Source organism: Coptis chinensis, chromosome 2 (assembly GCF_015680905.1).
Source record: "Coptis chinensis isolate HL-2020 chromosome 2, ASM1568090v1, whole genome shotgun sequence".
Lineage (NCBI taxonomy): Eukaryota > Viridiplantae > Streptophyta > Magnoliopsida > Ranunculales > Ranunculaceae > Coptis > Coptis chinensis.
In genome coordinates, this window is record NC_141457.1 from 109,000,261 (window position 1) to 109,013,246 (window position 12,986).

General features: G+C 37.3%; 1 protein-coding gene and 1 long non-coding RNA gene across 2 annotated transcripts; one reads left to right on the forward strand and one right to left on the reverse strand.

Annotated features, from left to right (window-relative positions):
* The first annotated feature begins 2,628 nt into the window (after nucleotides 1-2,628).
* Nucleotides 2,629-5,941, forward strand: LOC147520386 (rust resistance kinase Lr10-like). Its single transcript, XM_086591911.1, has 6 exons — nucleotides 2,629-2,834; nucleotides 2,898-2,959; nucleotides 3,043-3,130; nucleotides 3,556-3,617; nucleotides 3,684-3,780; nucleotides 4,772-5,941. The coding sequence occupies exons 1-6, from the start codon at nucleotides 2,739-2,741 to the stop codon at nucleotides 5,843-5,845; spliced, it is 1,479 nt and encodes a 492-aa protein (XP_086448037.1). The 5' UTR covers nucleotides 2,629-2,738; the 3' UTR covers nucleotides 5,846-5,941.
* Nucleotides 5,942-9,762: 3,821 nt separating this feature from the next.
* On the reverse strand, nucleotides 9,763-11,791 carry LOC147520387 (uncharacterized). Its single transcript, XR_015212603.1, has 4 exons — nucleotides 11,399-11,791; nucleotides 10,650-10,969; nucleotides 10,333-10,564; nucleotides 9,763-10,242 (listed from the first exon to the last, which is right to left on the reverse strand). It is a non-coding gene; the product is annotated as an uncharacterized LOC147520387 (long non-coding RNA).
* Between the last annotated feature and the right edge of the window lie 1,195 nt (nucleotides 11,792-12,986).

Here is a 12,986-nt window from a genome sequence, read left to right on the forward strand (position 1 = left end):
ACGCAAATTTGGTCGATGATTTTAGTGGAGAGGTGGAAAAAGACTCCGGGTAGATTTTGAAATTTCAAGTCTTTGCGCGAGCACATAAAGAAATAGTGGGAAAAGTAAGCACCAATACTGCATAGGTTCTGAACAGATGGTTTGAAAATGTATCGTGGTCATGATGTTCAGATGGTGTGAAGGTTCACCGTTCGCCTCGAAGTACTCAAAGCCTTAGAGCATCTTCAATGCTACTCTATTGTCCTACGTGTAGAGTGGGCCGTTTAAATCTTCCACACCAACCTATACTCTATATTAAGTTGAAAACTCACCACACTCTATTTTGGGAATCAAATATAAAACTTGATTTGTTTTATAAAGTGTCACTCCATACTAGTTGTCCCAATTTGCCACATGTGTAAACAACCAAATTTAATTACTTTTCTATCACTATGAATAATTTCTAATTCAAAATTATGTGTTGATATGTTAAAAACATATGATTCTCTAAGCAAGTGTGTGCTTCAGTTGTAGACGGACTTATACAGTATCGTGCACAGCTTTATACATTATCATATATAAGCTTATACATTGTTGTATATAAATTTTCTCTGTTATATAGTGTTGTGCACAGCTTATACATCGTCGTATATAGTATATAAACTGCTCAGGAACAGATTGTTCAAGACATTATATATAAGCTACTTTCAAACATGTCCGTTAAAGAGAAAGCAATACTTCACATTCAATTGAAAAAACCATTTCACATTCAGTTCAAAATAACTTACAACAAAATAATAAGTGAAACAAACTTGCACCAAAATAAGAAAGTGACATAGAGTAGCACATATCAACCATTGTTGAATTAATTTTTCCCACGCAATTTCCACAAATGATCTATCAAAGCAATCTGAAAAACTATATAAGTCTGCCTACAACGAATTTCGCAATGCCGACCAAGGAACTGTTGAAACCTTCCTTCATCGTTTTCATTAACCTCAAATTCTCAATTATTGTGTGAATTGTTTGAATGAAATGAGTAAATAGTGTTTGATCTTGATTTGACTCATCTATCTCAATTTCATAAAGAGATGAATTTACACCAAAAATCATTGTACTAAAATTAGAATTAAAAATGGATAGAACTAAACTTCTTTTGTTATCTGTAGAAAGATGTAAGATAGAGAGTGGTAAAGTATATAGATGAGATATGGAATGGTGCCAAAAAAAAAAAAAAAGTCGTAATATTATGTAAACTAGCATTTGTGCACGATCGTTGTGCGTGTGCGTGTGCGTGTGGTAATTGTTTTCTCAAAATAAAGTAATTGTCCAAACTTCTATAATGTGTTATTGTTTTATCTATTTAAATTTTGTTGTTAAACACTTAAACCATTATTTAATTTTTCTTAAAAAAAATAAATGAGATTTTGTTATACGATACTTGTGGTGGGTAAATAACAAATTCAAGAAAAAACAAAATAAAGTAATTTTATCTATTAGAAAATTAAGATGAGATAAGATTTTTTGACAATGAGAGCTGATTTTTGGTGGGGTGTTCTCCATCAATTTTCCTATCGAAAAAATAAAAAACCATATATATATATATATATATATATATATATATATATATATATATATATATATATATATATATATATATATTTCAATTAATGATTTATTTATGCAGAATTTTCTACGTTTTTAATATATTTTCAAATTCGCATTGGTTAGAAAAATAAAGTAGAAAATAGAAAATAATAGTTAATATAAGCCTTCAATAATCTTGATTTATATGAGATAACAAATCATCTCTAATCAATATTGGGTACCCATCAATATTTATGGCGCAAACTATATTGCCACGTTAGGAGGAACATAATGTCTTGTCACATGGGATCTAAGAGTATCTTTAGGAGTGATGTCAACCTAGCATTAAACACTAAATTTCCAACAATTTGGTGTTTTTCAATTTCAGGAGAGTCACGTGTTGATGAAAATACCAAACCAAACACGCCAATATTTGGTTCTAGCTTTGGTACTGTATCAAATTACTCACGCGGTTTTGCCAATACCGCTTGGGCTTGGGCTAGATTGTGGGCTTCAATCACGCGGTTTTACCAAAACCGCGCGAGAGATTGGAAAAGAAAAAAAATAAGAAAGTTGATCGCGCGGTTTTTGAAAAACTGCATTGGTTTGGGCTTTTAAGATGGGCTTCACTGGCACGGTATTGGGAAAACTGTGTGGGCTATATGGCGCGGTTTATCCAAAACCGCGTCATTTGATGTTGCTCCTAAAATGATTGGTGTCGGTATTTTTTTGGTTGCTCTATTAAAGAGGCTCTAAAGCACCTAATTCTATTGACTATTCTTGAAAAGACAAAAGTTCTCTAGCAAGATAGAATTACATCGTACCACTCTATAAACTTGTGTAAATTGTGCAAGATGGTAGGGGCTTTTTCGGAAAAACAAATTAATGACGTGCTTTCATTAAGAAATACTGTCCGCATTAATGGAAAAAAACGTAATTCTAATTATCAAGTGAGGGCAAAAAAGGAAAATAAATTTAATGACGTGATGAATTTACTGTTACATCCTCCGTTTTCTTTAAAGAAAAAAGATAATAAATAATTAAATATACTTTCGGTGACTTGGGACTTGTGGCGGGTAGTTTTAAAATAAAACAAGTCCGTTGACCTCTGTGTTGGAAGAAGAAGACTAAGAAGTTTTCAATTCGTTACCTTCTCTTCTCTTTCAACCAAAATGCGTAATATAATGGCGGAAGAGAGAAATCAGAATATCATCCGAGGTCTTATGAAGCTTCCTCACAATCGAAGATGCATCAACTGCAACAGCGTGGTAAATTCATATTATTTTAACAATAATTTAAGGTTTCATTTATCTTAAGATTGAAACTTGCAGGGACCAGGGTACGTGTGCACCAATTTTTGGACCTTTGTCTGTATAACTTGCGCTGGAATTCAGTGAGTATTTGCATTTAACCGTTTTCTCGTTTGAATTAATTTTTTGTTCCATGAATGTAAGTTTTTTATATTTTGCTCTGCAGTCGTGAATTCACTCATGGTGTAAAATCTGCATCTTTGCAAAACTTTACATCTCAAGAACTTGAAGCTCTACAAAGAGGTGGTAATCAGGTATAGTAGTTGTTGAGATCCTATTTTGGAGTGTTTCATAGTACAAAATATCCCGATATATCGCAATATTTGGGGATATCTATCCAGATTTTAGAAAAAGATATATAAATATCACGATATGTTAAGAGATATATACAATTGCAAATATCGGTGATATTTTGATGATATTTGCGATATTTGTGATATTTGGGAATATTTTACGATATTTTGAGATATTTAGCAATATTTTGAAGCTTTACCATTATAAAATAAATATAAATAATGTATCATGATATATCAAGAAATATCCATCAGGTATATATATCCACGATAGTGAAACAATGTTCCCCAAAGAGATATCCTATTTTGGATCGATAAATACCCATTTCCCGATGTTTATGGAATTTTGTTTGTTTTCTTGCTTATTCAACATTTACACTTTTCAGCGTGCAAGGGAACTGTTTTTGAAATATTGGGACCCTCAACAACAGAGATTACCTGCTAGCAGGTTGGAATACACTTCTTTTTCGTCCAGCATGTGCGGACCTTTTTCTTAAAATGTATCATTTTGCAGCAATGTTGATAGCGTGCGCGAGTTCATAAAAAATGCTTACGTGGATAGGAGATATGCTGGAGGAAAGAATTCTGATATGACTCCAAGAGACGTGCAGGTAAATAAATCAAATATGTATGATTTCCTTTTCTGAGACATTGTCTAATATTTAATATTTCACATTTAAATGATTAAGTAGAATCAATAATGCCTCGTTTCTCTCAGAGGGAAACTAGACGTGCCAGTTCATATAATTCATATTCGCAAGCGCTTTAAAATATAATATAAATCCCTTATGTCACCAAAGAGAGATGAAGAAGCTCCGCAGGGTTGATCTAAAGGGCAGTAGTCCCTTGATGTTAAGTATCAATTCTAATGCTCCAGTTTATATTGTTGTTTCAAATGAAAGAGCCATTTTGGATGGGTGATGGAATTCAATTTAGTGCTCTTTTGGTGTAAGTCTTGGACAAGTTGAAGTTGGCTGGTCATTTAGGGTTCTACAGTAGTTTTGAAGACCGCTTTCACACACCCCCACCCCCCGTCTTTGTTAAATTAGTTACAGAGAGCAACAAGAAGCTCCCCCTGGTTTACACTGTATGGACAAATTTTTTTTCAGGGGGTAATTGCGAGTCCTGGGTCTACTGCAAAAGAAATGGTAGTAATTTGTTTGTACAGTCATATGCCGTATGGGATTAATTGTACATTGTAATAATTTGTTTAATTATGGAGGTGGGATTCGATTGTGATTTTACTAGTATTCATAAAATCTTTAGTTTACAGAAGTCGGGTTTTGATCAGTTCAATAAGGAGGTTGGGAATATAATTGAGGAATGGAAGTTGAACGATGTTTATGTGTCTTCACCTCAACCTCCCTCACTTGTTTCTGAAGGATCTGGAGAAGGTTCATTTCTAAGGGCTTTGTTATCCTAGAGTAGTTTTGAGCTTCTGATTATATATTGTTGTAATTGTTTAGGACCTTTGGACTGTTTGATCTTTTTTTCCTCTCATTTTTTTTTCTCTGTCAATTTTAGTGTTTGGTGATGTCATTTAAATAATTGCCATGAGATGTTCAGCTTAATGCTTATACAAATGTTGCATATTTCTTACAGGTTTCAAGAGGTTCTGATGAGCCCCAGGAGAAATCTCCAGTGGAAGGAGCCAATGGTAGCCCAAGTTCAATGAAAATGGTTTTAGGTGAACTAGAAAGAAAGAAAATGCAACAATATTCAAGTGGCGAACTTGCAAGAATTACAGAAAATTTCACTAGTCAAGTAGGCTCTGGTGCTTATGGAGATGTCTTTAAAGGTAAATTTCCTAATGGTGTGCAAGTAGCCGTGAAGAAACTAAGAGACAATGCCGTAAATGTCATGGAACACACATTCATGGCTGAAGTGGGAACAATGAGTAGGACTTTCCATCGACACTTAGTTAGGCTTTTTGGGTATTGTTTTGAGGTCAATATGAAAGCACTTGTGTATGAGTACTTAGAGAATGGATCTTTGGATAAGGTTTTATACGAGAATCACCTTAATTTACAGTGGAAGAGTCTATATGAAATTGCAATTGGGACAGCAATTGGGCTATCCTATTTGCATGAAGGTTGCGATGAGGAAATAATTCATTACGACGTAAAGCCCGGTAATGTGCTCCTTAACTCAAAACTTTCTCCTAAAGTTGCAGATTTTGGAGTGGCTAAGATTTATCAAAGGGACTCAAGTCATATCTCTGCGATTGAGTTTCGGGGGACACGTAGCTTTGCTGCCCCAGAAATGTGTATGGACATGCCAGTGGCTCCTACTCCTAAAAGCGATACTTATAGTTTTGGAATGATGTTATTTGAAGTTTTGGGGAGAAGGAGGAATTCTGATGGTCAAGATTGGCTTCCTGGAATAGTTTGGGAAAAATTCAAGAAAGGACATCTAGATGAAGTTATGGAGTATTATGGCATCAAGGACGAGGATAAATTGAAAGCAGAGATATTATGTAAGACCGCGTTATGGTGTACTCAGCATAGGCCTGAGAACAGGCCAACGATGAGTGATGTAGTGCAGGTACTTAAGGAGAAAATACAACTTCCATCACCTCCCGATCCGCAATATGTATGCAGTGTCTCTTCAAGCACAAGCATATGGGGAGGTAGTTCCACGAAAATTAGTGGACCTTCCTATTCACGACTTGATTAAATATTTAGCAATTATTCATATATCATGTACAATGTGCATTAAACTCTGCTACTCTGTAAGTGTGCATGCAAGCATTTCGTGTGATTTTTTGTTAAATATTCATCGTGCAGAATTTAAAATTTTGTCATGAGTCCTAGACCATCAAATTATTAGATTGCAAAATCTAGGGTGACATCATCTTTACCAACAATCTTGACCTCTAGTATATTAGCAACATATGAGTAGACAGATTAATTCTAATTCTGCAAACGCACCCTTTATAGTAACTAGCAAGATGCACATGCTATGCACGCGATGTTAAAAAAAAATTGCCAAAAATATAAACATAATTTTACTTTGCCATTTTTTATTAATCTTCAAATTGGGTTTTTTGGAAGCTAGCAAATTTTGAGAGAAAGCACACAAATTTTTTTTATAGGAGAGTGTGTACGTACGTGTGTTGTGTCTTGAACTCTCAATAATTAGGCCACCTACTTAAACGGGAAACTTGATTCTACTCACGTGTTGTGGTAATATATGAAACGTCAGGAACTCTCGATTAACAGCAGGCTAATTGATTTAGATGAAGTATAGTAAATAAAAAACAGTTATAGAAAGGCATAAAGCAAGGTACGTTCAGTACAGATTCAAGTATGAATGAGATTTACTGATGAGTAGCTGAGTAAATGTGCATACCTGTGGTTGGTCCTGTAGCGCAGAGGCCCCTTGCGGTGTGCTAACTCTTTCCCACCGATGGGGGACTTCAGACTAAGAGTTCACAAATGCATAATTGTTTTCAATAAGTAATCCCCCGTTATGTTGGCTCTCCATGTGAGTTTTAATAGCATAAGGGAAACCTTTTACAAAAGACGCATCTTTTGTTGGTGCTAGAGAAACCAGTTGAGGTCCAGTACACTGAACTGGTACACTTTCATCATATTTTTTACTTGTCCTTAACCAATGCTCTTGAAACCCCACTGCTACTTCCTCCGTCACCTCCCATTCCACTACCACCCCCTGACGAAGTCATGCCCTGAACCGAAAGAGTTTGCAAAATCTGTAGTAGAAGATGCATGGGTGAAAACAACCAAGAGAATTTCATTTTTTAACCTTGCTTCAAAACTCACATGGAAGAACCTAAGATTTGGAATTTGCTTCCAACAGTTTTAGTGTAGCCACCATGAAAACATTCAAAACAACAACAGATACCAGAGGCTTGAGTGATTAGTAAGAAGAGTTTCATATAAGATGAATCAACAACTATCCCTTATCCTCTTTTTCTCTTAATTGATAGATGTCACAGATGTTAGTACCTCTTTTGTCCTGCCTATAAATAAGTGAATAGCTCTTACAGTTGTCACCATCTATTCCAAGTGAAGTAGGCAACTGAATAGGGAGAGTTCCAACCCCTACACGGACCTACTTCTCAAGGCTTTCTCATCTAAGTGTTGGGCTTGTCGAACACAGCTTCAACATCAGCTGCTCCTGGGGCAACAGTAATGATTGATTTTTCGATACTGATTGAAAGAATGGCACGAAATCTTAGCAAAACAGTTGTTTGGTTATAGCTGGAACTTTGGTCCACTAAAGAAAGAAGAAAGAGAGAAGGAACTTCTGGAGTACAACTAACTCTTGGAGGGCACTTATCTTACGCTATTCCTAATCCCAGCTCTGGTTTGACAGGAGAAAGAAAGAAGAATCACTTGAACGATAAGGCAGAAGGGCAAAGCTGAGGATCAATAGGAGAGTCAAGCTAAGAAGAACATAGCCCTAACCCTGTCCTCAATAGCGACCGGTACAGAGACTTCAGCAGAGGAAAGTGAAGTACGATAGAAAGAAAGGAGAAAGCAAGAACGATCAAGTCGAGCAGAAGCGCAAGCAAAGAACTGAAGTTCCAACTTCCAAGACGAACTTGATTTAGTTTGAATCCCCAGCCTTGTGTCGACCCTGCTGATGTTTATCAAATGATAGATTTAGCGACACCGAATGATTAAATGAAGACGTTTCCAATGCCGAGTGACTAACTTACTTGACAGAAGACTGATCAGCTGACTTTGAAAATGCCTTGAAAGGGGACGGATATAGGGTTCAAAATCGTACTCGAAAGATGGCTTTCCGGACTTTCAAAACCGTGAGGCGCAGATGATAGCTTCAAGGATAGGACAATGGACCATATGAGTTCGAGACCGAGAGGATAGATTTGACTTCGAGCGAGGTGAAAGGCGCAATGAAAGAAAGAGTCAGATAAAGATGTGAACATGAAGATAGAGGTTACCCTAGCAGAAACGGCTCGTGGAAGTTTCCCAAGTAGCTCGGTGAAAGGGAAAGCCCAATAACGGCTTGCTTGGTGCGGTAGAGAACCCAACTCTTTGCCTTTGGTAGGTCACCACTTTCTTCACTGAAGTTAGTCCGGTCATTCCATACAACGGCTAGCAAACTTCGAGGGGAAAAGGAAGTATGACGGCCGATTCAATTGTTTTTTTCTTCTCGACTCAATTTATTGAATATATAATTGTGAAGCAAAGATAAGTGCTAACCTTATCTAAGGAAAGAGGGGAGCCGAAAGACGGAAAGCTAGTCTATTCCGGGCGTAAAAAGCCCTCAGAGGGCCAATCAGCCATGAAGGTCTCGATCCGGCCATGCGAAAATAATCCATTTTCCGCCTAAGATTTGAAATATTCTGGTCGTGGGCTGTCGCGATCATGATGAAATTGCCCTTTTGAAAGGAAGACCTTTTCGGGTTTTGGCTAACGGCTTAGTTTTCCTCAGCTAGTTCAACTACAGCAGCCCTTATTCCTTCAACATCTGCCTCAAATATCTAAGCCCGGGTCTCACCGAGCTGGTTCAACTTGAGGAAGAACTGCTTCGGATCAAAGACCTATCTTCCCTTTCGACAACAGCTAAATCGCGATGCCCCCCCTTTTGCCTTTAGAATAAATATAAATCAAAGCTTGAGGTCGTTCCCTAAAGAAAAGAATGTCTTCCGCTGGAGCCAGGTAAGTTAAGTAAGGACGTTGCTGGGGGATTTCACTCAGAATTGAACCGTGGGTAGGGTTGATCCCTTATGTCCTTACTCCAGAAAATAACTGTGGTTAGGCCTGGAAGCCTTCATCGGAGAGTCATGAACAGGCAAAAGAAGTTAAGATCACAGCTTCTCCTTCAATTCCCATCTCTCAAGCTAAAGATAAGGAACTAAGGTAAGGCCTTGGACTGCTTGTTGGTAAGTCAGAGACAGCAGCAAATTCAATGGCAGCGGATGCATCAATAGCAGCAGACACTGAGGCTTCTCTTCCGGTGGTGCAAACTTCAGAAGTTCTTTGTCAATAAGATCTTGCACCAGGTTTATCAGATTGTAACATCTATCAGTCCAGTGCCCTGCTCCTCCCATGTGATATTCACGCCTGGTATTAGGATTATGATTCCTGGGAGGTGGATCTAATACTGGCCTGGGAGGTATGGGTGTAACCAACTTGGCTTCCAGCATCTGCGGAAGCAATTGTGATAATGATAGAGGAAGAAGGCCGAATGCTTTCGATGCAGTTAGCTACTTGCCTCAGGTTTCACTATCGAGCTATCAAAAGAGAAAGGAGATCATACTCTTAGACGTTACGCTCCTCCTTCTAGATAGAGGAGGGACCTCGCTTCACTCCCCTTAGAGAACTGCAAGCTAGTTACGGAAGTGAGGCTACATCCTACTTCCCAAAAGGGAAAGCCCAATCTAATACATTATTTTCTTTCATTATCTGTTATAAACTTCAAAAGAGAAACTACATCAAACTCAAGGAAGTTAATCAAAGTACGACAACTCTCTAGGAACATCCATTTAAGAAGGAATAACCACCTTAGAGAGTTTACAGGCAATAACTAACAGAGGAAAGAAGAAGCGAAAATCCATAGGAAGATAGCTTCTCTCACATCACTAATTATTTGTTCGGGACTTTTTACAGCTTCTGGAGAATGGATCATAACCATTTTCAGCAGCTTTAAAACTTTTGTTAATTGGATTCTTTTCAGAGGCATTTGTGAAGTTTTCGGCCTTGTTTTTCTTGGCAATTTCGACCAATCGCACCGCCTTAAGGTTTTTTCCTTTTGGCTAGTCGTAACCACACTATTACCCCCTGATAACTTGCATGAAAGTTCACCAAAAAATTAACTCAAGAAAAAATTGACAGTAGGTAATAATCGTAAACTGAAGGATATCTCGACTTTCGACTTACCACCATGCCTATGTAATTTTTATTATTTCCATTCATCTCAAGGGTGTTCTCCAACACCAAATCCCTAAACTGTTTGAATCCAAGAGAGTACCAACAACCAGGCGACTTTCGTACAGCTTGACTGCAAGACATTTTACAATCCAAATTAGGACCAATATTCGTATGTACATGGACAGGAGCAGTTTCCTTCATAACTTTAATCTGCATCAAGTATTTAAATCAAATAACTAACATTCAAGTGATTAAAAAGAGGAACTTATCAGTAAAAGTGAGAAAAATTAATATGCTCACGATTGAAGCATAAGACTTCTTTGGAGTATCTTCCGGAATTGTTGAAGCCGGCTCGGTCACTGGAAGAACTTCATCTTGACCTGAATGAACAGGGGCCTCCACAACCTCAACTTCCATAGTAGATAATTCACCATTGTATGATGGCTCATGAACCACCTCGCCATTTCCATATGACACTTCTACCTCTGGAGTTGTATTCTGGGCATGGGATGCTTAGGAATATGAGAGGGCCCTGCAGGAAAAAAACCCAAGAATAAACACAAATGGTACCAAGCCACTTGTGGAATGTAAAGAAATGAAAAAAATATGAAGGCAACCTGGATCTGGGGTAACAGGAGTTGATGTGGCATTTTCAGTTACGCCATTAACTGCAATGGCAACTGTATCGGACTCTACCGTTTCATACTCAATCACATACCTAAAAATATCATTAAGAACAAAGTAGCCTCTGTCTTGTGGGGTCAGGTAAAATGATTGAGTAAACTTCCTTTTCATATTATCCTTCATAATGAGACATCCAGTTACTTGAACAACAACTCCACCCTTGTAAGAGTCCTGAGCATCAATTGTTTTGATATCTGCCTGACATTTCTTGTAGTCCATGGAGAGAATGACCATATTAATTGCCTGCTTCAAGCTAAATAAAACACTATTATTTTCATTTTTTTCTGCATTGTAAGAATTCAATGACATTTAAAAATCATGCTTTTCGTCCTGAGAACTTCGTTTCATGGGTTTATGATAGGTTTATGATAAACAGATAAAAAAGAGGTAGGGCACTCAGCTATATATGTAGATCATATTTTACCACCACCAACATCAATACAATATTGAGTTTTAGAACATTAAAAGGGAAAAAGCCAACATCTACTGTGTGTATTCGTGTAAATAGATATTTTCGTTTTTTTAATTATGTAATTTGAAAAACATTATAGACCAGTTATTTTCCTTGCAAATCACATATGACCTATGCGAAACATGCTGATGAGAATTGAAGATTTGTTTTATCACGATGATAGGTTATAAAAGCTAAATATTGTGACAGATTTAGATTCAAGCAACTTACATCAATTGTTTTGACAGAAGTCACCTTTCCAGCGGTTCCCGACCTGCTTAGTACACTTGTATCCTGATAGAATCTGTAAACCATTTTCAACCATTTGGACATGATGAGGGCAGGTAGGATTGGATGCTTGCGTTGCCATCTCATCAGCGGATTGGATACTTTCGGTGTTAAATGGGTATCATCCTTCTCTGATACTTGCCGAGTTACTTTTGCAACATGGAAGACTTTAAGCTCTTTGGACAGTTTAGCCGCTGATGATGTCTCTTTACCACCTTCTTCATGCTTAAGAAAAGCAATATATGTTAAAGGTAATCAACCAGAAGTCTAATCATTTAGGTTTTTTTTTTTTTTAAATGAAGCGCAACTGAGTTTACTTACAATTCTAGTTTTTGACTCAAATGGAATCTGCTTAACAGCAGGATGAGTTCGATTCTGTGAAGAATTAAGCCTTATTTCAACCTCAGTTGGTGGGGATCGAGTATCAAGCTCTTTAGGTATTTTCTGATTTGCTTCTCTGAGATGGAGGGCTTTTATCTGTTCTGATGGTACAGGTGCTTCAATCCCATATGTTTCGTTGTGCGAAGAATTACATGCTGTGCTAACATCAGTTGACGGTAACTGAGCATCAGGTTCTTCCCTTATTTTTCTGAGCGCCTTCTTTATGATGGAGCTCGTTCAACTCTTGAGAAAGTACAGGTGTCGCTTCAATTTAAGATGTTTCATCCTGTAGATATGCATGTAGTCCAAATCAATTTCAATGCTAGTCTAATTTTACCTGTTCTACTTTTCTTGACTGTGCATGTCTCCACCCCAGTGTAGCTGTTCCTCCATTCTCCACCTCCACCTAAAAAATAAAATTACATCAAGTTGTTAAAGCCATGATTACAATCATGTAGAATGCACCTAATCCCACATTTCTTAGTGCTACCATAATCATAAACAAAGAAAAGAATTCTAACTGGAATTACCTACAGAACCTCAAATCAAGTCTTCAACCACTAAAAAAATAAAATAAACCAAATTTTCTCTCTGAAGTGAAGACACTAACCTTCATAAACATCATCTGCATGAAATTCTTCAGAACAAATAAGAGGCACAATGTGCTAAAGAGAAAAGAAACATATAAGAAGAGAACAATGAAGATAACTGACCTGGATCGACTGCGTCGTGATCATGGGAGTTATTCTTTACAGCATCAATGTGCTGCTTCATTTCTATTCTCGTAAGGATTGCCTAACTACGTGCCACTGACTTGGAAATTGACCAGCGCAAAGGGGAGTTTCCATCAGCACAGCTGTTGTCATCTGTAGGTGCAGAAAAAGCTGATATCTCCGAGCTTGTACGACAATATGCAAACGAATCATATCTACATTAGATTGGTCAGTCTGCCCCCCAGGAGATGAAGAAGGGTGACAAAACTTCTCCATCCGAAGCTTGTGTATGTTAGTTACGATGAGAAAGCGGTCTACCACAGAGGCTTTGAGGATGTTCAGTCAATCTGAAAATTATCTAGAAACATACTTCTGTATGTTTAAGCATTGGAATTGTACTTAAACTATTAGAGGTGTTCAAACTGCAAGCTTTTGCA

What these genes read in the sequence shown, in the direction of transcription:
- LOC147520386 (XM_086591911.1), top strand. Translation starts at nt 2,739, where the DNA reads ATGCGTAATATAATGGCGGAAGAGAGAAATCAGAATATCATCCGAGGT. An exon ending in TACAAAGAGGTGGTAATCAG is followed by an intron (nt 3,131 to 3,555) that starts GTATAGTAGTTG and finishes TACACTTTTCAG; the next exon opens with CGTGCAAGGGAACTGTTTTT. An exon ending in TGACTCCAAGAGACGTGCAG is followed by an intron (nt 3,781 to 4,771) that starts GTAAATAAATCA and finishes TATTTCTTACAG; the next exon opens with GTTTCAAGAGGTTCTGATGA.